Source organism: Talaromyces stipitatus, genomic scaffold (assembly GCF_000003125.1).
Source record: "Talaromyces stipitatus ATCC 10500 scf_1105507295555 genomic scaffold, whole genome shotgun sequence".
Classification (NCBI taxonomy): domain Eukaryota; kingdom Fungi; phylum Ascomycota; class Eurotiomycetes; order Eurotiales; family Trichocomaceae; genus Talaromyces; species Talaromyces stipitatus.
The window spans coordinates 3,961,678-3,981,933 of NW_002990116.1; the positions used below are offsets into that span (position 1 = coordinate 3,961,678).

The 20,256-nt window shown below is 44.3% G+C and overlaps 8 protein-coding genes across 8 annotated transcripts, besides 2 other annotated features; 3 read left to right on the forward strand and 5 right to left on the reverse strand.

Moving 5' to 3' along the window:
* Nucleotides 1–656: 656 nt before the first annotated feature.
* On the forward strand, nucleotides 657–2,378 carry TSTA_125560 (cytochrome P450, putative; the record flags this gene model as incomplete). Its single annotated transcript, XM_002482789.1, has 5 exons — nucleotides 657–713; nucleotides 795–1,791; nucleotides 1,848–2,064; nucleotides 2,120–2,188; nucleotides 2,243–2,378. The coding sequence occupies 5 exons, from the start codon at nucleotides 657–659 to the stop codon at nucleotides 2,376–2,378; spliced, it is 1,476 nt and encodes a 491-aa protein (XP_002482834.1).
* Nucleotides 2,379–3,089: 711 nt separating this feature from the next.
* Nucleotides 3,090–3,818: a mobile genetic element.
* Nucleotides 3,602–4,456: a mobile genetic element.
* TSTA_125570 (ferric reductase transmembrane component 5 precursor, putative) lies at nucleotides 4,073–6,991 on the reverse strand (the record flags this gene model as incomplete). Its single annotated transcript, XM_002482790.1, has 5 exons — nucleotides 4,073–4,489; nucleotides 5,054–5,112; nucleotides 5,495–5,827; nucleotides 5,865–6,727; nucleotides 6,819–6,991. 5 exons carry the CDS (start codon nucleotides 6,989–6,991, stop codon nucleotides 4,073–4,075), a joined length of 1,845 nt encoding a protein of 614 aa, XP_002482835.1.
* Nucleotides 6,992–8,318: 1,327 nt separating this feature from the next.
* TSTA_125580 (uncharacterized protein) lies at nucleotides 8,319–9,587 on the forward strand (the record flags this gene model as incomplete). Its single annotated transcript, XM_002482791.1, has 5 exons — nucleotides 8,319–8,544; nucleotides 8,645–8,790; nucleotides 8,879–9,036; nucleotides 9,112–9,353; nucleotides 9,421–9,587. The coding sequence occupies 5 exons, from the start codon at nucleotides 8,319–8,321 to the stop codon at nucleotides 9,585–9,587; spliced, it is 939 nt and encodes a 312-aa protein (XP_002482836.1).
* Nucleotides 9,588–10,346: 759 nt separating this feature from the next.
* Nucleotides 10,347–11,033, reverse strand: TSTA_125590 (uncharacterized protein; the record flags this gene model as incomplete). Its single annotated transcript, XM_002482792.1, has 2 exons — nucleotides 10,347–10,578; nucleotides 10,636–11,033. The coding sequence occupies 2 exons, from the start codon at nucleotides 11,031–11,033 to the stop codon at nucleotides 10,347–10,349; spliced, it is 630 nt and encodes a 209-aa protein (XP_002482837.1).
* Nucleotides 11,034–11,613: 580 nt separating this feature from the next.
* On the reverse strand, nucleotides 11,614–12,774 carry TSTA_125600 (alpha-ketoglutarate-dependent taurine dioxygenase, putative; the record flags this gene model as incomplete). The annotated part of the gene is made up of 2 exons (XM_002482793.1): nucleotides 11,614–12,462; nucleotides 12,769–12,774. The coding sequence occupies 2 exons, from the start codon at nucleotides 12,772–12,774 to the stop codon at nucleotides 11,614–11,616; spliced, it is 855 nt and encodes a 284-aa protein (XP_002482838.1).
* A 786-nt stretch (nucleotides 12,775–13,560) lies between these two features.
* Nucleotides 13,561–15,707, reverse strand: TSTA_125610 (uncharacterized protein; the record flags this gene model as incomplete). Its single annotated transcript, XM_002482794.1, has 4 exons — nucleotides 13,561–13,995; nucleotides 14,074–14,224; nucleotides 14,278–15,210; nucleotides 15,265–15,707. The coding sequence occupies 4 exons, from the start codon at nucleotides 15,705–15,707 to the stop codon at nucleotides 13,561–13,563; spliced, it is 1,962 nt and encodes a 653-aa protein (XP_002482839.1).
* A 594-nt stretch (nucleotides 15,708–16,301) lies between these two features.
* Nucleotides 16,302–17,496, forward strand: TSTA_125620 (uncharacterized protein). Its single transcript, XM_002482795.1, has 2 exons — nucleotides 16,302–16,982; nucleotides 17,034–17,496. The coding sequence occupies exons 1-2, from the start codon at nucleotides 16,455–16,457 to the stop codon at nucleotides 17,484–17,486; spliced, it is 981 nt and encodes a 326-aa protein (XP_002482840.1). The 5' UTR covers nucleotides 16,302–16,454; the 3' UTR covers nucleotides 17,487–17,496.
* Nucleotides 17,497–17,523: 27 nt separating this feature from the next.
* On the reverse strand, nucleotides 17,524–20,159 carry TSTA_125630 (uncharacterized protein; the record flags this gene model as incomplete). The annotated part of the gene is made up of 8 exons (XM_002482796.1): nucleotides 17,524–18,091; nucleotides 18,391–18,424; nucleotides 18,735–18,884; nucleotides 18,975–19,028; nucleotides 19,124–19,356; nucleotides 19,437–19,594; nucleotides 19,657–19,805; nucleotides 19,925–20,159. The coding sequence occupies 8 exons, from the start codon at nucleotides 20,157–20,159 to the stop codon at nucleotides 17,524–17,526; spliced, it is 1,581 nt and encodes a 526-aa protein (XP_002482841.1).
* Nucleotides 20,160–20,256: the final 97 nt, after the last annotated feature.

Here is a 20,256-nt window from a genome sequence, read left to right on the forward strand (position 1 = left end):
TATGAAGATAACTGAATAAACGTGTTATTTTACTTTCCAAAGGCATCATCGTCCTCATATCTAGTGATATCTTGCGGAAGTCTACATAGTTCTTTGTGGCCATCTCACTGGCGATTCGTCTCTACGTCCTCCTCCTTCCGAGAGAAAAAATAATTACAAATATCATCATGATAGGATCTTCACACTGGTTACAATGTCACAAAATTTGGTCAGAAAACAATCACTTACGGTTTACGTTTTACGCAAGAAATTTAGATCGGAGCCATATGTCCTCGGCCATTTTCTGCTTGTACGGGGTATTTCGAGGTTCACATCCGGAAGCTGAATTCTTTAAGTCGGTTGTCCCAAATAAAGTACCAATGTAATTACATCCCTGATATTACGGTCTATTTGTGTCTCGTCTTACTGGTTTACGGAAGGGAAATCATAAGTAGTGATTAGTAAATTTTGTATTAGTCGAACATTGCTCTGGATGTGTGCTCTGTGTTCCGGACTTTAAATATGCTAGGGTACCTTCTCCTCTTCCATTGCAATAGGTCTAGTTATGCCTTGCTAACTAAGCTCTTTATCAAATTAAAAACATCATTTTCTGCATAATTTCCATTACTTTTATCCTTCGCCTATATCAAATAGGGGGTATACCAGTTGTATCCATAATGGCACTACTGGACGCCGTCGCACATCATACTCTGGTACTAGCTTGCTTTATCACAGTTTGGTTCCTCTATAGATCCATACTATACATAAAAAGCACTCGAAAATACAACAAAATTATACGTGAAAAATGTTGTCAGCCTTGCAAAACCTATCCTCACAAAGATCCCATCCTCGGGCTTGATCTCTTCATTGAAAATTTCCGCCTTCTGAACAAAGGTGGATTCCTAGACAAACTTTCCGAACGATATTACCGTCAGAATGCTTGGACATACACACAACTGTTGTTCAGAGAAAAGGTTATCAACACAGCAGATCCTGAAAATATCAAAGCCATTCTCGCAACCCAGTTTACAGACTTTCAGCATTCTCCTCGCCGAAAAGCGGCATTCTATCCCACTTTTGGTCATGGAATCTTCACCACCGACGGAGCTGAATGGGAATTTTCCAGAGCACTCCTACGTCCGAGCTTTGTGAGAAGTCAAGTTGGAGATCTGGACATATTTGAGGCGCACATTTCGCATCTCATTAATAAAATACCCCGTGATGGGTCAATTGTGGATATACAACAATTGTTCTTTGCTCTTACCATGGATACAGCAACTCAGTTCTTGTTCGGCCAAAGTGCTAATGTTTTAGTGGAAGGGGAACCAAGCGCCAGAGGTGAAAAATTTGCGGAGGCCTATGACTATGTAACGGAAATCGTTGGGATACAAGCTAAACTTGGTCAAATTGTGGCCAAGATTCCAAACAAGCGATATACCGATTCCATCAAATATATCCATGAGTACGTGGAAATGTACGTACAGAAGGCCGTCGACTTCGCAAAGTTTGGACATTCAAGATCTGTTCACGATGCAGAAGCGAACGGCCGAGAATCACACGAGAAGTACGTGTTCTTAGAAGAGCTAGCAAAAACAGGAGTCGACAAGAAAAAGATCCGGGACGAACTCCTTAATGTCCTTTTCGCAGGCCGCGATACAACAGCGGGGCTTCTATCGTTTACCTTCTACATTCTTGCTCGCCGCCCAGATGTTTTCGAGAAATTGAGGGCTGAAGTTATGACGCTGGGTTCAGAGAGACCAGATTTTGCACAAATAAAGAACATGAAATATCTTCAGTATACTTTGAAAGAAGGTATGTTACATTCTTCCTTATAGACTATTTTTTGGCCAACGTCTATTCTTCTATAGTCAATCGCCTCTACCCAATTGTCCCATTCAATGCTCGTGCTGCCGTTCGAGACACAACTTTACCAGTTGGAGGTGGTTCGGACGGGAAATCCCCCATTCTTGTGAAGGCAGGACAAGCTATAAACTACCAGATATATACGATGCACAGACGAAAAGATTTGTATGGCGAGGACGCTCTAGAATTCAAGCCGGAGAGATGGGAGCATATTAGGCCAACGTGAGTTTTTTATTTGTATTGTTTAACGCCCTTTATGCACTGACGATTTCCAAAGATGGCAGTATCTTCCATTCAATGCCGGTCCTCGTATTTGCATCGGCCAACAGTTTGCTTTGACTGAGGCGTGAGTCTGCTCCTCACAAAATCTTGCAAATGTTCCATATTCACACATCAGTAGTTCCTACACGATAATCCGGTTGCTTCAAGCTTTCAAATCCATCAGACCGAGAGAAGGCGAAGGACCTTTGACGGAACTACTAGCTTTGACTTCGTCAGTTCGCGGAGGGGTTAACATTGGGCTGACACCAGCCTAGGGCTGGGATTGTTTTGAGGTGATATATCCAGTTCTTTTTGGTGATGGACATTTTCTACCATTGGGTTATCAACCCTTAGTGCTAGTTCTTGACCCTAGCTTGGACGAGTTGGAATTGAATGAAATATCCAAGTAACATTCGAATCCCCGTTACCAGTTGATTTTTCTTATGTGGCAAAAGGACAATAATATCTTGTTATCAAGGATTTATTATGACTTTTTGCATTACTTACTTATTGTTTTATGGTCATTCACTGCTAAGACCTTACTTTCGGATTGTTGATAACTGAGCTGAAGTACTAGCTTACGACTCATAACTCAGCAGCCGACTCTATATCCGTGGGACTTTTCACATGGTCGGCCAGCTTTGCTACTGCTCTTTCTTAGGATCGGCGTCCTTCTTTCTCCATTACTTCGGTCGGCGTTGCAATTTCGAGCGTACTTCCAAAAAAGGAAATTATTTCACTTTCCTATTTTGGTAAGAACAAGCTCTGGCTAGAGTTAGGGTTTTGCTATACATAGCCCTATACCCGTGCCGCTAGCACCCGACCTCACCATACAGGTCACATAAGTGGAATTGTCACATGAACGGAAATTTGTATGGGAACAACTAATGAAATTACACATTACCCTCAACAACACGAATTAATCTTTGATCCATTGGTTGTGGGTAAACTGGAGAGGACACCTCCAGATTGAACTTGACGTTTAGTTTTGGGCGCCAATTTGCGTTGGTTGAGCGTAGTAAGGCGGTTAATCTGCTCCTGCTGTTGTTCCTAATACGGGCCTGCGTAAGGCTCCCATCAAAAATCATTTTTAGGCTCCTCCGTATTCCTGGAATCGCATTATTAAGCTCACTTAATTGAGAGTCAACATCCATAATGCTTTTCTGAAGTTTATAAGCGGTAGTTGATGGTGAGAATGAAGCATTAGTTGGTGAACCTAGGACGTTTTGCACCTGCTCGTTACCATCAAAAATCTGTAAATCCGGACCTAATTAAGTGTCAATTTTTGCTCAAAGAATGTCAACAATAAGAGCCGGATTGAACGGCCCAAGTCCGCGTTCACTAAATCCTTTCCGGACTACTCGTGAAGTGAGAACTTCAGCACGTACGTGAGCAATATTGCTCAAAAAGTCTATATTATCAAAAAATGAAGCCACCCAGATGAACCCGATACTTTACAGCCATTTTATGAATGCGTTTAGTGTAAAAATGGCATTCCATCCAAAGGCTGTAAAATGTGCGTTGTTTGAGACGGAAAAGCAAATGCTATAATCTTTTTCCCTATATTCGACGAACTCGGTAGTAAGTGGAGCGGTATGATTATCCATAAGAAGAAGTCGATAATTGTTTCCAGCTTGCTCTTGTGTATGATCATTGAAATGATTAAGCTATTCGAATGCAAACTCATCATTAGAGGAGCCTGAGTCGCTTATAGCCATTTTCATTTATCCTCTTTAAGACATTGAAACCAATTCTCAAGTATAACTTTTCCAGTAAAAATAATGAATGGGGAATCGCATTTCCTGCAGCGTTTATACACTCCGTTGCAGACACCAATTCTCGTGAGGAAGAGCTTGGAACCTGTCTTAAAGTTTCCGGATACTTTGTTATAACATTTTCATCGAATTTGAAATCCGGATTCATCAAAATTGGATGGTGTAATCTTGCGTTTTTCCATTTCAATTCCTAGTTACTCAAACCATGCTTGTATGACACCAGAATCCTCGGCGATATGACGATTTGGATCAACAGTCTTTTGCTTCTGTTTTTTGTAGTCGTTAGGCAGTCTTTTTATGAAGCTGTAGACCCAACGATCCCCGAGTTGAAGTGGGTGATCCGCGTCGGGGTTCATATTTTGAAGCACTTTCTCCGCGTAATTTTTAATCGTGCCGATGGTTGGAGGTAGACCTCTGTCATCTAGATCACTTAGCCATATAAATATTGTGTGTTCTTGATCATCCGATAATTGCTTGTGCGCTGGTCGTCGGTTTAGTTGAGAAGCACTCCCTTGTACGCGTCGCCAGAGCCGCTTACAAGGAACGTCAAATTGCCGTGCCAACTGCGTGATTTTTTGCTTCGGAATTTGCGTATACAGTTCCAACGCTTTCTAGATCCTTGGTTCCTCGATTTTGTATTGCTCCGACGGCATTTTTGGTGGTGTTTTCGGGGATTGTAATGCTTTGGGAAGATTTTGGAATCAGACCTTCCGTTTATGTGTCGCACGCTATGTTAGGCGCGAAGATTTATGAGCTACTATATAGTATAGGCGAAACCGGCAAATAGGCAGATAGTGAAGATCCCTACACCTTGGACAGATCGGCTATAGATGGAATGTGGGTATAACAGAGAAAGCTATTAAATTCGCTAACAGGGAAGAAGGCATCCTGATCGCCACAAGCTCGTCTGCCAAGGGGAGGAAGCATTAAGGACACCCAGATCAGCATTATAGAAGAGGTGATAACAAGCTACACTATTATACTAGCAAGACAAACAGAACAAAGCCTGAATCCAGCTGAATTAGCTGTGATAGCAACAAGATTAAGACACATTCCACCATGGATCTACAGTAGATGGATAACTATCTTGAGTAGCAGCCAGTCAGCATTAGCTACAATTAGACAACCGTGATCCAACAGAGATATATATTACATTCTAGAAGCTTTAATAATACGTTGTGATGTTCGTCCTGCTTGCAGATCGTCGCTTTTAAGTCAGGTTGGGCTAGAAATTCTTAATAAAGCGAGAAATATTGTTAACCACTAGGAACAACATTCGCATATTCTTCATTCTAGGTATACCGTATCAGTCCTACCTACGGGATCACAGTAAACAACCGATTCTGTTTGGAAATACACTTGATAGTAGCTGAGATCTATCCGCCCATGTATCCTGTGAATTCTTTTCGTATAAGTAGATTTTTACATGTCCTTCTCAACGTTATTGAATTACTATTTGCTGCTATGTAGGTACAATGACACAAATAAATCATCCGCATGTTATTATTGCCGTTGGGCGCCTTCATTTGTATGCTGAAGTTATTCGAATCAACAACGATCCCTGCTTTGCACACGACGATTCTACCAGCTATATTCCTCGCATTTAAAATCTATACTCGGACCGCCTGGTCTTGTATTCCTCGCCACTGATCGCCTTGCCGTTTTCATGAGTCCATCGGGACCACATGCGGCTACCATCAGACGATCTGAAAGATTCATCCCGCCCACGACGTTGTCGATGATCTTATCAATATCAGGCCGCCCCGCCTGAATTTTTTCCATGGAAAAGTGTGGAGTGACCATACCAGACCATGCGTACTTTTCTACATCGCCCTCCTGGTCACTCAAAGAAGAAACGTGGATGGTAAGATTTACGCGATTCGAGAGGGCGAGTTCCTCCAATTCATTGGAAAACCAGCTCAAAGATCCTGAATACAGGTTCAGTGGGTCTGAAACAACATAGAGGGATAAAGTGTAGAAGTTTACCTTGATGTCGCACAACCCATATAAATTCAATACCAGGCTTCGCGGAATTGCCGCCGGACTTCATCAATGCCATGGCAAGGGCAAAAGTAAAACTTGCACCGCTACCACCGGCTATAAAGACGACTTTTTCCAAGTTGGTAAAGTCGATACGGGCACCGTACGACCCATGAACTGAAGCCCAAACCGTTTTCTTGTTTAGCGATGTCTTATAGAGCTCCCCAGTAAACCCGTCATAGCTAGCGATAACAAATTCCAAGGGATCTGTCGACAGCACTGCTACTGGATGAGTCTCTATAAGGCGAATAGAAGGGATCCACAGAGAACAGTGAGAGCCCGGAGTAGTCTTGGGTGATTTGTACATTACAACGCGGACCCCGCCGTTCGGCAACGGCGAAAGAGTGGCACGGTTGCCGATACTATACCAAAATAACTGTATAAGTCTTATCAATAAGTCTGCGGACCAAAAGCCTGCAGTAATGATACAAACTAGGATACAGCCCCAAGTATCTGGATGGAAGCACATTGTTACTAGGATCACGATGCTCAGAGCAGCATGGCTAGTGTAAAATGCCTCATAGGGTATCCATCGTCGAGTCACTGCCGTACCAAGGATTATGAGCATTGCGAAACCGCCTACCCAGCCAACAACTATCTTTAACTCTTTAGCCTCCGCAGAGAAAAGGTCTTTGCGAGCCCCATCTATAGAGAAGAGGATGATGTGAAGTATCGTCCAGAAAATTGTTGAGTAGCCCGCGACTTTATGCAGCAGTATCAATTTGTCGTAGCTGTATCCAGTCAAGAAAGATAAAGGACTGTTCCTCAGTGCAAGAAACGTAATCAGACTAAGGTTTAAAAATGACAGCCTAATTCACACTATGTGTTAGCTTCCAGTAGTCATATCTCTCTACCCACTCACTAGAAAAGCATATAGGTTATACAGGCGTTCCAACGTACCAACCAGTGCGATTTGCGTATACATCCACACCTCTTGAAACCGGCATATCAACGAAAACCAAGACGATGCTAACGATAGCGTATAATACAATGACGACGGCTTGCCCAACAGAAGCCACCCCAGGTAGGGGGATTAGTAGAATCCTTCTTGCGTTTCTGGTAGCAATGGACATCTCGTAAGTATCGGTACGGCGAATAGAAACCGCCGTTTTCAAGCGTGATTTGGATAAGATATAACATTACCTGGCACCTAACACTATCGCCCGCAGAAATATTGTGTTCCTACCGACATTGTGGCTTGACCTAATGTAATAGAACTGAATCCAGTGGAAGATCGCGAACGCCAGCACCATAACACCCATGCACCCAGCAAACCAACCAGATATCTGATGGTTGATCCTCTCTTCCACAAAAAACTGCACCCTACGCAGTGAGCTCGGGTGATACGTCGAACCCATATTGATGCTGACTACTGACTTCCTGATTCAGATCGCAGAAAATACCGTGATACCATACAGTGACTACCTACATTTGGGGGCTAAAAACTCTATTTATATGAAGAAATATATTTCTTGCTTATCTAAACGCCAAGTCAGTGGTGAAACAGCTCTAAGCTACCTGTCACGAGGGAAGAAATGGTAAAATGTCTCTCAATCATGCAGTTTACTTGCATAAGCCTAGCGGTAGCTTTTATTGCCCAATCAGTTTCGACCGGAAGACATAATCCACGGCTTGGATTCCATCGCGTTAATAGTAATTCTGTTATATACAAGCATTCTCGACCCCCAACTCCCTCACCAACCTTTAAGGAATGCCGCGGGTCTAGGTGAGGAAGCTCTTTGTATTTCCTCACTGCAAGGCCAGACTTCGCGTATACTGAATGAATGTCACTCAATTTCCAAATGACATGCTTGGGAAACGCTGAAGATACATCACAGCCATCTTTCATGGATGTTCACCTGGAAAAAATGGACATGACCTCCTCCAGCGGCCCAGAGAGAGACGAGTGCTCTGTTGCAATTTTCCGACTTTGCCCACCCCTCAAGACCGGTTCTTTTTGAGACCAATAGCACTGACTTCCGCAAAAGACAGACTATGAAGGACCCGGCTCTTGAAATCTAATGATCACCTGTGCATTTCTGGACGCATGCAAGCTCGTAAAGCCAGTGTTACCGGTACATAGAAAATCAAAGTATCCGTAGACATGACACACTGTTCTAATCGTCGCAATTAACTTCCCTATTGGCCTTTTATCTAAGTATAATATAGCCTCTGTTATGTCGCTTGCAAATTTGCATTATTGCCTGTCTATGTTTACCCCTCCGCCGGCCATTTAACAGAATTTACTTTTGCGATTTCGGTTTTATTCATGAACAAGTTGATAGAGATCCTCATAAATCCACCTTTTGGTACGCGTCCGTAGCCCTTGACAAATCTATTTTCCTACCCCATACTAGCAGACAAGTAAGTGGTGCCGTACTTTGTATAGCACCATCCATCATGGCAACTGCAAAAATAACTACCCAGCATACCTATGACATTCCCGCGCAATTGACTTACCTTGAATGGCATGACCATTATGAAACTGAGAAGCCTTTCATGGTTATTCGCTATCCTGATGACCCTCCTGAGATGACGGGTGGAAACGTCACATTCAAGGAAGGAGAAGAAGAAACAATACACGATATCCGTGGACATGAAGATGATTTTACCCTTGATGGAAATGGTTAGTCCGGCTCTTTTCCCAGTGTTTCGTCTTGTTATATAGGATGGCCATGGTTCACCTAATCCTGCGAATATAATCTGATAACTGTAACTCATGACAGGGTTCCTGTTCACCCATGCCCCTACGTCTCTCGCCCCATCCGACTTTCTAGATGATGAAAAAATCAAAACGAAGTATTTACCTGAATGTGAGGCATACCTTAAGGGTCTTTTAGATGCAGATCAAGTGATAATCTTCCACTACCGGGTACTGTTATTTCTTTCCATTCTCGCTTCTTCGAACTACCTATCCATTGCGTCCTCGACTTACCAGTATTCTGACCGAAGATGTTTAGGTGAGAAATACAATCACATCCGACGACCCTTATTCCGACACTGGGCCTGCACGGAGTGCACATGTCGACCTGAGCAGTCAAACCATTCGTGAGCGGATTCGCAACCGATATCCTGACCGCGCAGACTTTCTGCTCTCTGGCCGTGTGCGGCTCATCAAGTATAGCATTCCCTTACCATATGTTTCACAGTTACTTTTAGAGCACTATTTTACTAACATAAACTACTAAACCAGCCTATGGCGTCCTATCAATGGACCTATTCAAAATTGGCCACTTGCCGTCTGTGACGGCAATACGTTGCCTGAGAAAAACCTCGTCCTCACCGAGAGGATCCGTACAAGAGACAAGGCAATTGCACGGTTTGTCGTACACTCGCCAGCGATGAAGTGGTACTATCAATCTGGGATGGAAGACGGTACGCTTCTTGTGCTGAAGAATTACGACTCCCATGCCGAGGAGGGTGGTGTCGCGAGATGTAAGTAGCAATTGAACGATCTACACATACATCTTCCTTGCTGGAACAATGATTAACAAGCTTGCAGACTCGGCACACTGCTCATTCCCCCTCCCGACAGCAGGCCCTGATACTCCGCCACGGGAATCGGTCGAAGTGAGAGCGGTAGTTCTTAACTATCCTCGGGATGATCCCTCGCTTGTTGAGCCGAAACCCGCCATTTCTAATGTAGACAGCGCATCCATTACAGTGTAAAGCGACTTTCTAACCTTACTCTTTACAAATGGAGTAGCTAATAGCCTATTTTGTGTCCGTGTTCTGTCTAAGCAGGGCAGCACGAGTCTGGAGGGCGTGTAGACGCCAGAACTAGTCGAAAATTATAAATATCGCAACGCATGCTTCATTGATATAGTCCTGATGAAATGCTCGATCTTGCTAGTTAGGAAGAATTTAATGGTTTTATGCCTATATAAAGCAAATTCGATAGCCTCTTTATCAGTATCATGTAGTTCCTCCGTTTCACCGCTACATATTATGTATATACGAAAACGCAAGGGGTCGGGTGGTAACCGCTAAGTACGTAGTTAGAGTTGGGAGGATAAGAATAATAGCTTAAGTATATACCAGTATGTAACGATTTACTGTGCACAAATTGAGGTCGGTAACTAGCCAGAATTAGTAGATCATGGACTCATTTGTTGAGATGCGCTGTAGGCATTGAGCGCAGGGAAATACGGAATATAATGTATGAATCGGTGAGAGTGACTATCAGCTGGAGCTACCAGTGGTCCAGTACCAATACAAGCAAGAAAACCCAAGCACCCTGTTTTCCTCAATTAGGAGGTCTTCTATCAACATACCCCGCGCACACTTCTGCCAACTGTTTGAGTATTATTTACAGGCTTGGGCATAAATTTGGAAATTGACACGTAACAGTAATGTTAACGCTGCTACTGATTCAATGGAACGGCGACTTAGGTTACGCTGCGTCACTCAGAATCTGCATACCGTAGATCAAATAGCCGTCGCCGTTGGAATTGGAAGACTACTAGGTGGCGGTGGAATGACCCGGGGAGTGAAATTTCCAGTCAACGGTGTTCCCATGATAACAGCATTTCTGTTTTTGATTTTCCAAGAACCATTTGTACGGACAAACTGATCCTCATACTTTAGCCAAAGTGTAAATAACTGACCGGTGTTGTTCGCCCCGATATTATTTCCTGTTCCGTACGTTTCTGCGGTAAGGCTGGATGAAATAAGTTATAAGTGTAGAAATGATAACGAAATCAAGTTATTAGCTTACTATGCGGTGCTGTTTGCATTATTCTCATCGAGAACATCGACATAACTTGTCGTCATAGCGTGTTGAGTCACATCATGAGCCTGAGATATTGTCATGCCTTCGATGATCAGTGGTAATCCAGTCAGGATACCGATGCCAAGGACGGTGTAATTGGCAACGGCATCTTCAGTGAAGACTCGAGAGAGATCTTTCATAGTCTTGGCATCAATGATGGTGCCATAGAGTGATTGCACATTCTTGATCTCCGTTATAGCAAGCGTTTTCTCAAGTGCAGATAAGTTTTGGGCGCGAGATACACTCACTACAACGGCAGCGGACAAAATAGATAAGAAACGCATTTTGGTGCCAATATCTTTAAATGCAACGAATTCGATTTCGATGTTCCGTCTCAAGGACATCATAACGGTTCACGGGTGTCGTCGATGTATATAAGGTTAACTATTTCGGAAATATACCTACACAAAGACCGCCCGTTTATTAACCAAACCGGCTACTTTTCCTTCTAATCCAGTTACTTATAGCCTACTTTTATACATGCAGGCGCAGGTCTCAATACAAGGATCCCTCTCCCTCAAGCTAGTTAAGTAATCCCACTTTAGGTAACTACGCTTCAACAATATGACGATACTCAATGATTTGCTGAGACAAATCTACGAAGACGTATACAGTATGGGAAGATCGAGTAATTTCTTCAAAATAAATACATTTAAACCCAGAGAATGACCCGTCTATTATCAGTATCCTTCTTTTTTGGGGAATCATACAGATTGTCATGATTATGTAGCTGTTTTCTGTCTGACCATGCTTTTTACAACGATGCTAGGGCAGTTGGTGATCTAGGTATGAAAGACTAACTCTTTCAAAATGTTGAATTTTAATGACTTGTAGTTCTGTTCGGTAAGTGAAGATTACAGGTCTACCCATCTGCAAAAAAAGTTTACGTGAGAATCGTAGATCGACATTTATATTGTAATGCTTCTAGTACACATAGATTGGCGTTTCAGTCCCAGTGCCTGTACGGTGCATGATCCTCATGTCCGTCTCGTTCCACCCATCTCTTCGGTGCATAGTACAGCGATTATCCCACATGATAATATCGTTAGGTTGCCATTTCTGTTGGAAGACAAATTTACCGCTATCAATCAAGCTGTATATCTCTTCTAGAATTGCTTTGCTTTGCTCTAGAGGAAGACCAACAATCCAATTCTTCGTGGAATCAAAGTATCCGATATAGACAGCCTTGCGTCCAGATTCCGGATTCGTACGAACGATGGGGTGACGAACATGCTTCCACAGACGGAAGTCATCAGTCTCAGGTTTTTCCTGACCAGGACGCACTCGGCCAACTGCGTCATACACAATATTGAACTGGATCAGGCGGCCCTCAATGATCTTGCGCGTGAACTCTGGGAGCGCATCGTAAACTGCGTACATATTGACCCAGTAGGTGTCACCTCCGGTCCGCGGGAGCTCCAGTGCTCTCAGGATCTGCCCGCAGGGAGGCTTGTCGAAGTACCAACTGTCAGTGTGCCACTCTAAATCGACATTTCCTAGAGTCCCAACGGGCTTGCCGTCAACTTTAGCGTTGCTAATAACCGTAATTTCTTTCTGATCATGGTGTGCAATCGATGTTCCTTTCACAGGTACGTAGTGTCCGAATAGATTTGAGAATTTGGCGTGCTGTTGTGTGGTGATATCATAGCCACGGAAGCGTAGCACACCATAATCACGCCAGGCTGCTCGGACTGCGTCCACTTGATCTGGGTAAAGGTGTTCAAAGTCAAAGCCGATGATATCAGCACCGCAGCTGGCCTGGATGGGGATCACCTGAATAGTTCCAGCACCGTTTTGTACCATCGTGTTAACAGGGGAGTATTCAATTATTGAATAAACGAAAATGGTGATTGTGTGGCCCTTCTTGCTTGTTCAGGCGTGGGAAGATTGATTTTATTCGTACCAGAATTCTACGCAATGTAGGACATTTCTCATACTTATATTTATGACCGTATCATCTACAGAAGTGATCAAAGGAGGCAGACTTTACAATGGAGTAAGAAACTATTACGGACTTTACTCAGGAGATAAGAATTATTCCCACATCATTATAAACTCCATTGTTACACCAATACGTACATTCATAGATGGAAATAGTTTAATTTGTGTATGGCAAGCAATTCTTATTGCTTTCTAATGAACTTTGGGACTAGGACTTCGGTGATTCATGTCTCCTGATGCTGGATATATGCGCATTATACCTCGACGAATCAGTGTGCACAAGACAGAATCATCAAATACTACATGTAAATTCCCCTGAATGCGAAATGAGAAGAACATTTACGTACTTCCGGAAGACCGATAGTCTTCCAGGCCATCCGCAGCTATACAGATTCATCCCTTCCTTAGGTCGACACCGGCGACTTTAAGTAGACAAAAGTAACCGGCATGAAGACAGCGAATGAAAATAAACAGACCTCAATCTTACATCCTAATTTTATTTTCCGTTAGGCTACATTTGACATTATGCAGGCAGATTGTATCCGTTTCATTTGCAATTCCCTGCACGATCCACGCGGTGTGGAGCTACGAGCCGTCGCCTATGGCAATAATAGAAAAGGTTAATTAAATCCGTTCTATTGGCCTGAAAGTTGCCTTCCGTGAAAGGAAAGTCGAGTAGAATACCTTACATACATGACTGAATGTCAACCCGTAATCTAAGACACTGATTTGGTTCGTAAGAGAGGAGAACTCAAGAGTAATTGCCACTTCTGGTTAAAGAGTAATTATCCATGGATCTTGTGTATCTCAGTAGCTGATGTACTTATGCTATTGGGAAATCACAGCCCTTGATAGAGCCTTAAGCGACTGACAATTACCTATATACACAAAAGCTCCAAGGTTATCTAAGCATGCATGTCTGGATTTTTTCTAGGTCGTCTTCCGACACAACCGCCCATTGTTATTCCACGAATAAGGTAACGGGTCTTCAACCTGAACCTCCCAATCCTCCGAACCAACCGCAGTAAGCGCAAAAAAAAGACTTGTAGGATCGTATGTCTTTTTAAGCTCATAAAGCTGCGGATAGTTTACGCCGTAAAATGCGTCTTGCAAATTGGGTTCTAAGAAATCGGCCTCGCTTAGATAGCAACCAGAGTCAGGCGCCAGAGTTCGCAAGACGCTTGTGTAGTTCGTAACGAACAATGTTTGGTTCTGAATGATAGCCCAGTCTGCAGTTGCTGAGAATCTCCCCACGAATTGGAGATGTGTGGTGGTGTTGCGCCATGCTGGAAGAACTGCAGTATCTGTAGGAGGATCGACTGCGATTCCTTTACCACTAAGTTGCAATCCTATGACGAGAATCCCCTGGTGATTCGTTAGCCATAGCCATTCCCGTCAGTTATAGAAGGGGTTGGCAGTTCAAGGTCATAATATGTTGCATACATTATCAACGGCGTTTTTGAAACCGTCTTTGAACAACTGGTTTCGAGATGTGTCATTCTCGAAGACGTATCGGGGCATGAGCCGAGAAGAGATCATGGTAGTATCGGACCCCACAGTCTCCTCAGGGAAACCAATATACCATGCATCGTAACTTTTGACACGTTAGTATGATCCATAGCAAGTTCAGGGTTACTAGTAACTCACAAGTTGTCCTTGTAAGTATACACCGGATTATAGGATATGTTCAGCATGTCAAGCACATCGAACCAGGGAGAGAGAAGCGTTTTTGTCTCGGCGATAGTCATGTTGGGCGCAAAGAATGGTCGCATTTGGAACTCGTGACGCTCATTGCCGGCGGAGTCTTCGAGAATTGCAAGGGCATAGTAACCATATGTCCCTGCATCAACAAAAGCTTGCATGTTATTCACGTATGATTCAATTCCGGTCCAAAATGCGTCGAGAGCTGGGCCATCTACAGCCGTGAAATTGAACGTGACAGTTGTAGCCGGCAGTTGAGGATATGCTTTCATCGTCAAAGACGTCATTACGCCAATCGTGCTACCTCCACCACCTCGAAGCATCCAAAAGACATCTGAATTCTGCTCCGCATTCGCCGTTATGAATTGTCCATTTGCCAGTACAACCTCTATGGAGACTATCTGATCTGCTCCCAGGCCGTAGAGGCTGCTTAGAGGAGAATGACCGCCTCCCATACTCCAGCCCGCTAAACCGACAGATTGAGATTCACCACCAAGGACAGTGGCCTGGACGGACTTAGCATACTCGTAAGCTTCCCGAACTTGGACTCCGGCACCGAACTTGATAGCTGGTCCAGTATAGTCTTTAGACACAAAATTAGGGTAGTATGCCTTGTCTTTTAGCCAGTGCGTCCAGACAGACAAGGCACCTTTACCAGAGGCTTTGCCTATCAAATCATGGCCGGTATTCTTGACCACAAATCGTAGCCCTTTATTTCGTGCAAAGTTTACGGCAAGTTGAATTTGCGCCACACTACTTACGTTCACAACGTAAGTCGGATACGCCCCCATATCACAAGTATTCGTGTAATTAAGCCCCGGTGGCATACAAGAACGTCCTACGTATAGAGGGTCCATGACGGAAGTTGGGTCCGACGTCCTGCAAATTACATTAGTCGACTCTCACCGTATATGGACAAGTATTGTTACTTACTGAAACCCTTCGGTATCCCAGTCGCTTATAATCGACGCGCATTTTTCGGCAGAGTATTCTAGACCGTAGCATGCAGCTGCTGCAGGGCTTGCTTTAATCAAACTTCCACCGAGAAGAGAGTTAAAAGTGTTCCACTCCGACGGACTGGGCCAGGAGGAATCGCCTGGTAGTGGCTTGCAGTGGGACTTGGCAGTACTGTTAGCCGTTGATAGGGCGTCTGAGCCAAACATAAACAGGCTGGCGGTGCTGTTGTCTTGGAGCTCACGAGAAATAGCAGCAATGACATCGTCTGTGAGCTGGACTGTCTCTGATGGAAATAGCGACGGGAATCCTGAGTCATCAGAAGTGACTGTAACTTCTTTGATTAAAGATGATAGCGCATCGATATCTTGGGCCAACACGGAAATCGCATAGCTGGCTACGGCTAGCACGAAGACTTTCATATTTGCTGTGTAACACCACTGGGACCGTATGAAGCATGACTATGGCGACAGAGATGACCATGAATTTGTAGTGACCTATTTGTAGTTGCACTAACCCGTCCATATAGCTAGCTGCCGGTGACTTCTCGAGAAACTAAAAGTGAGCGATATAGCCCTAACCCTTGTGACCATCGTAACCCTAAGTAACTCCTGAAAGATACAATTTGACTACATATCCGACTGAAAAATGAGCCCCATCATGTGCATTCCGAAGTCACTAGTTTTTTATATGGGCTAAATCGACTGTACACGGCTTGTAATTCGTGAATTAGTTCTCGAATTGAGCAACATTTCAAAGCCCTCATCAATCGCGCAATGAAGCCGGTCGAACCCCGGAACCGGGCAACCATCGAGGGTCTAGTTCTAACTAGCTGTATTAATTGTAATTCCGTTTGTGCATGATTTGTCAAATAAAGTGAACGGTGGGATAGGCCTGCGCATGTACGTTATCTGCTCTGGAGAATTCTTGTTGCCATTTTCTCGTGCATCCAAACAAAGACAAAGAGACTGGCTAGCGTGGTGTGGTAAATACAAGTAATTGCAAGGGTTGAACTGAACCCTCCAATTTATCTATTTCCAAGGTTGTACAAACGCATCTGGTTTTTGTAGTTATGAAATATCCATTCCCCTCTCGCTCGTGTTATTTATCTCCTACATACTTGTCTAAACTTCCCTAAACAGAGTCGCGACTGCTCCCTTAGAACAAAAATGGCGTCCCCATCCATCAATGTGCTTGTGACTGGCGCCAACGGATACATTGGCAATGCAGTCGCTCGCGCTTTTGTTCGCGCGGGCTACAGAACATACGGCCTCGTTCGCCAACCAAAAGCCCTGCCCGCTCTCGCGTCAGCAGAAATCATTCCGATTTTAGGTTCCCCCGAAGATGTCTCATTTCTGCACTCTGTCTCGGCCGAGGGAATCGTCTTTTCGATCATCGTCTCCACCACTACAACTGAGGGGGTGTCCGACTATATCCCGCACTACAATGCCATCATCTCTCTCTTCCGTGCACTGGCCACCACTTCCAATGCCGCTGGTATCCGGCCATTGGTGTTTTTTACATCAGGATGCAAGGACTACGGTAGAACAGCCCTTGCGAATTCACCGGGTTTGGTCCCTCATACGGAACTTACGCCTCTGAATCCGCAGCCCAGCCTAGTGAATCGCGCAAGCTATGCAGTCAAGACCTTTGAAAACAAGGATCTGTTCGACACGGTCGTGCTGAGACCTACTCATGTGTATGGCTACATGTCCTCTTTCTATTCTTTCTTCTTCCGTTTTGCACAGGAAGAGAAGAAGAAGGGCGAGTGGGTGGTTGAAGAAGATCCCGAGACAATTTTGCATTCCGTCCATGTGGACGATTGCGGGGACGCCTACGTTGCAATTGCCCAAAGCAAGAGAGAAGTAGTAGCCAATCAATGCTACAATATCTCTGCTAGAGAGTATGAGACACTAGACCAAGTGTTGAAAGCCTTGGTGAAAGAGTACGGGATCCAGGGAGGACTGAAATACGCAAAGAATGAAGGAAAGCCAGGACCGCGTGCGAAGCTGTTTGGTTGGAGCCAGTGGGTTGAGAGTGAAAAATTGAGAAGGGATACCGGATGGACTGACAAGAGAATGATCTTTTCTGAGGGCATCAAGCAGTATCGTGTTGCCTATGAATCGGCAGTCGAGACCGGCGATGAGGGCTTGAAGAAAGTGTTAATGAAGGTCGCGGGCAGGGCTGCTAGTCAAAAGTAGCTTTTTAGTTTCTGCATATACTAATTTATTTATTTGGTTACAAACTAGGCTTTAGAAAAATCCACAAAGCTTCCATATCCGCAATAGTTTCTCCCTTACCGTCCTCTAACACAGCCTTTGCCCACACTTTCCGACCTTCTACTTTGCTAATCCACGCACGACATAGGACGGCACCTGGTGTGATTAAGGCCTTGTGGTATCTGATTGTGCTGGATAGAGTGCGAGGATTTGTCGACACAGGATACGTAATAACAATAGAGCCTGTCTGCTGGTCAAGCAGACTGGCAAGAAACCCCCCGTGGGCGACGTGCAAAAAGCTCTCCACTGCCCTGCCAAAGCAATACAAAGTCCATAGTTCAGTTCTGCCTTCCACAAAGCTATGATTTGGAGGGCTCATGCTCCCTTTGCAGAAGGACTGGGCTGCTGTAATTGCGCCTGGCAAGCCGAGAGCTTGCCACATGAAGGTCGAGGGTACATCTGACCACGAGTGCTGGTTCACTGTCAAAACAGGCTGGAGGCTGGGATCCTCAAAGATTTTGTCACACCAAGAATACTCTCGAAAGTGTCCTCGCGCATCTAGGTCGATGCTGGTTGGGACGAATTGCCTAGGCAAGCGGGGCATCTTTCAGAAAAGAAGAAAGGCAGCAGTCAAAAATACACTGTAACAATAGTATCTGTTTTGAATTGGTACGTAATCAGCAAGAGCATGAGGGTTCTGCCCAGCTGATAAAGGAATGTATTGAACAAGTCGCCGGCAGCGGGCCGGTAGCGTTCCTGTACCGGATGATGTTGACAATTTCGCACAGGAACGATTTTGAAGCCATATAGCGCGGGATAGTTATAGAGTATAGTTTATTTTGGGAGTAATAAATGGACCACGGTAATGAGTTAAATTCAACCTCACCAAAACACCCCGGGAGTCAAATCCATCTGCAATCCTATAGCAACAACACTTCCCGTGAGTTGTAGGACCCCTTTTTGGTCTCCCTTGCTTTAAAAATCATTTCTTTTACTTCGTACAATAGTAACTACGGAAAGATTCGACTCCCACTTTGAATAGACATTCAATGTTGCAAAGTCTCTTGTAGCCGCCAGAGAACTATGTTATAGACCCGTTTTAGAATTCAAGATAGTAGTAAGGAATATGCATCGGTATTGTTCACACAAGATGAGCAAAGCTACGCGATTAGGAAACGCAAATCAAGTAAATCAATTGACGCGAGCTTAGTGGCCGTAATCAATACATACGCTTATCTCCAAGAGCTATGCTATGAATACTAGAAGACGCCATCTCTGCCGGCGATTTGAGTTTTTGAACACCTCGAGCACCCGGCAGTATTAAACCGTTAGTTTCGGTCACTTTCATCCTCTGACAAGGTACTTCCATCTGTTGTGCCACTTTTATTCATTTTAGGTCATAGCCGGACTAGACAGACTTCTCATTGCGGGGATAATTGAAGAGGAAAGCGCGGACTTCAATAGACTCACGAGGCGGTGTTGATGCAGTAGCGGTTGGAAGTGAGAAGGAGCAATGCGGTACATCTTTGGGATTAAGGATATTTAGTATCAACCAGTAAACAAAATATTGACATAGAAGTAGGGCTACCGGGGCAGATTGGTATCGCAAAAGCACTCACATTTTGCAACACCATCCTCCGAATCATAGTTCTTCAATACCAGAAGAGTGTCATCTTCCATTCCAGATTGATAGTACCACTTCAAAGTTGGTTCGTGCACCACGAGTCTGGTGACTGCCTGGTGTGTTTTGCGGATACGTTTGGTTGCCACCAGATGCTTTTCTTGGATGCTATTGCAGTCGGCGACACAGAGAGGCCAATTCTGGAGAGGTCCGTTGATAGGGCGCCATAGACTGAAACCCAGTCATCTTGGTTAGTGAATAGTAATAGATTACAATAGCATTTGAAAATCGAGAGGAAGTAAAAGACGTACTTGACGAGGCGTACTCGACCACGAAGAATAAAATCCGCTCTGTCCGGGAAAGCCTTGCGGATACGTGCATTGATCTCAGGACCACTCAAGTCAACGTGAGCTACTCTAGCAGGTCCTGTAGGTGAGTTGTGGTCATCGGCTGTGATACTGTTTCTTGCCTAGACGATCCTTCAATCAGTCTGAATATTTCAAATCATATACTGATGGGAGAGAAGTATACCCTATAGTGGATAAAAACAACTTCATCGATGCCCTTGAAATACTCTCTATAGTACTTTTCACATTCGGGTAGGTACTTTTCTTTGATTTTCTCCTCGTCTAGAAACTCGGATGGTGAGAGACTGGTAGGGGCTTTTGTAAAAACGAATCCTGATAATTATGATACAATGATCAGCATCTTGCGGTTCCTTCAACCCCCTGCTGTGATCCCATCCTCTCCTAAAAAGCACAAAGTATTATAACTAGCAAATTGCGGAAATTGCTCTCACCCTGCTTGTCCAAGGTGAATTTGTCCTCGTGGCCTCGTATATCATGTATGATCTCTTCTTCTCCCTCTTTGAAAGTGACATTTCCCGCATAAGCGTCGGGAGGGTCATCTGGAGTATTGAGGACAAAATGAGGCTCCTCAGTTTCGTAGTGGTCGTGCCACTCGATATAGGTCAATTTGGCGGGCACGTCACCACCGTTCTTTGAGGTAGTAGCGAGCGTAGTTGTGGTAGCCATAGTGGTTGTAGCCGTCACTAAAGGGCTTGAGTCGTCAGATTTGGAATGCGAGAAACAGAAGAAATTTAGAATCTTCGAGGCGTAAGAACGTGAAGCT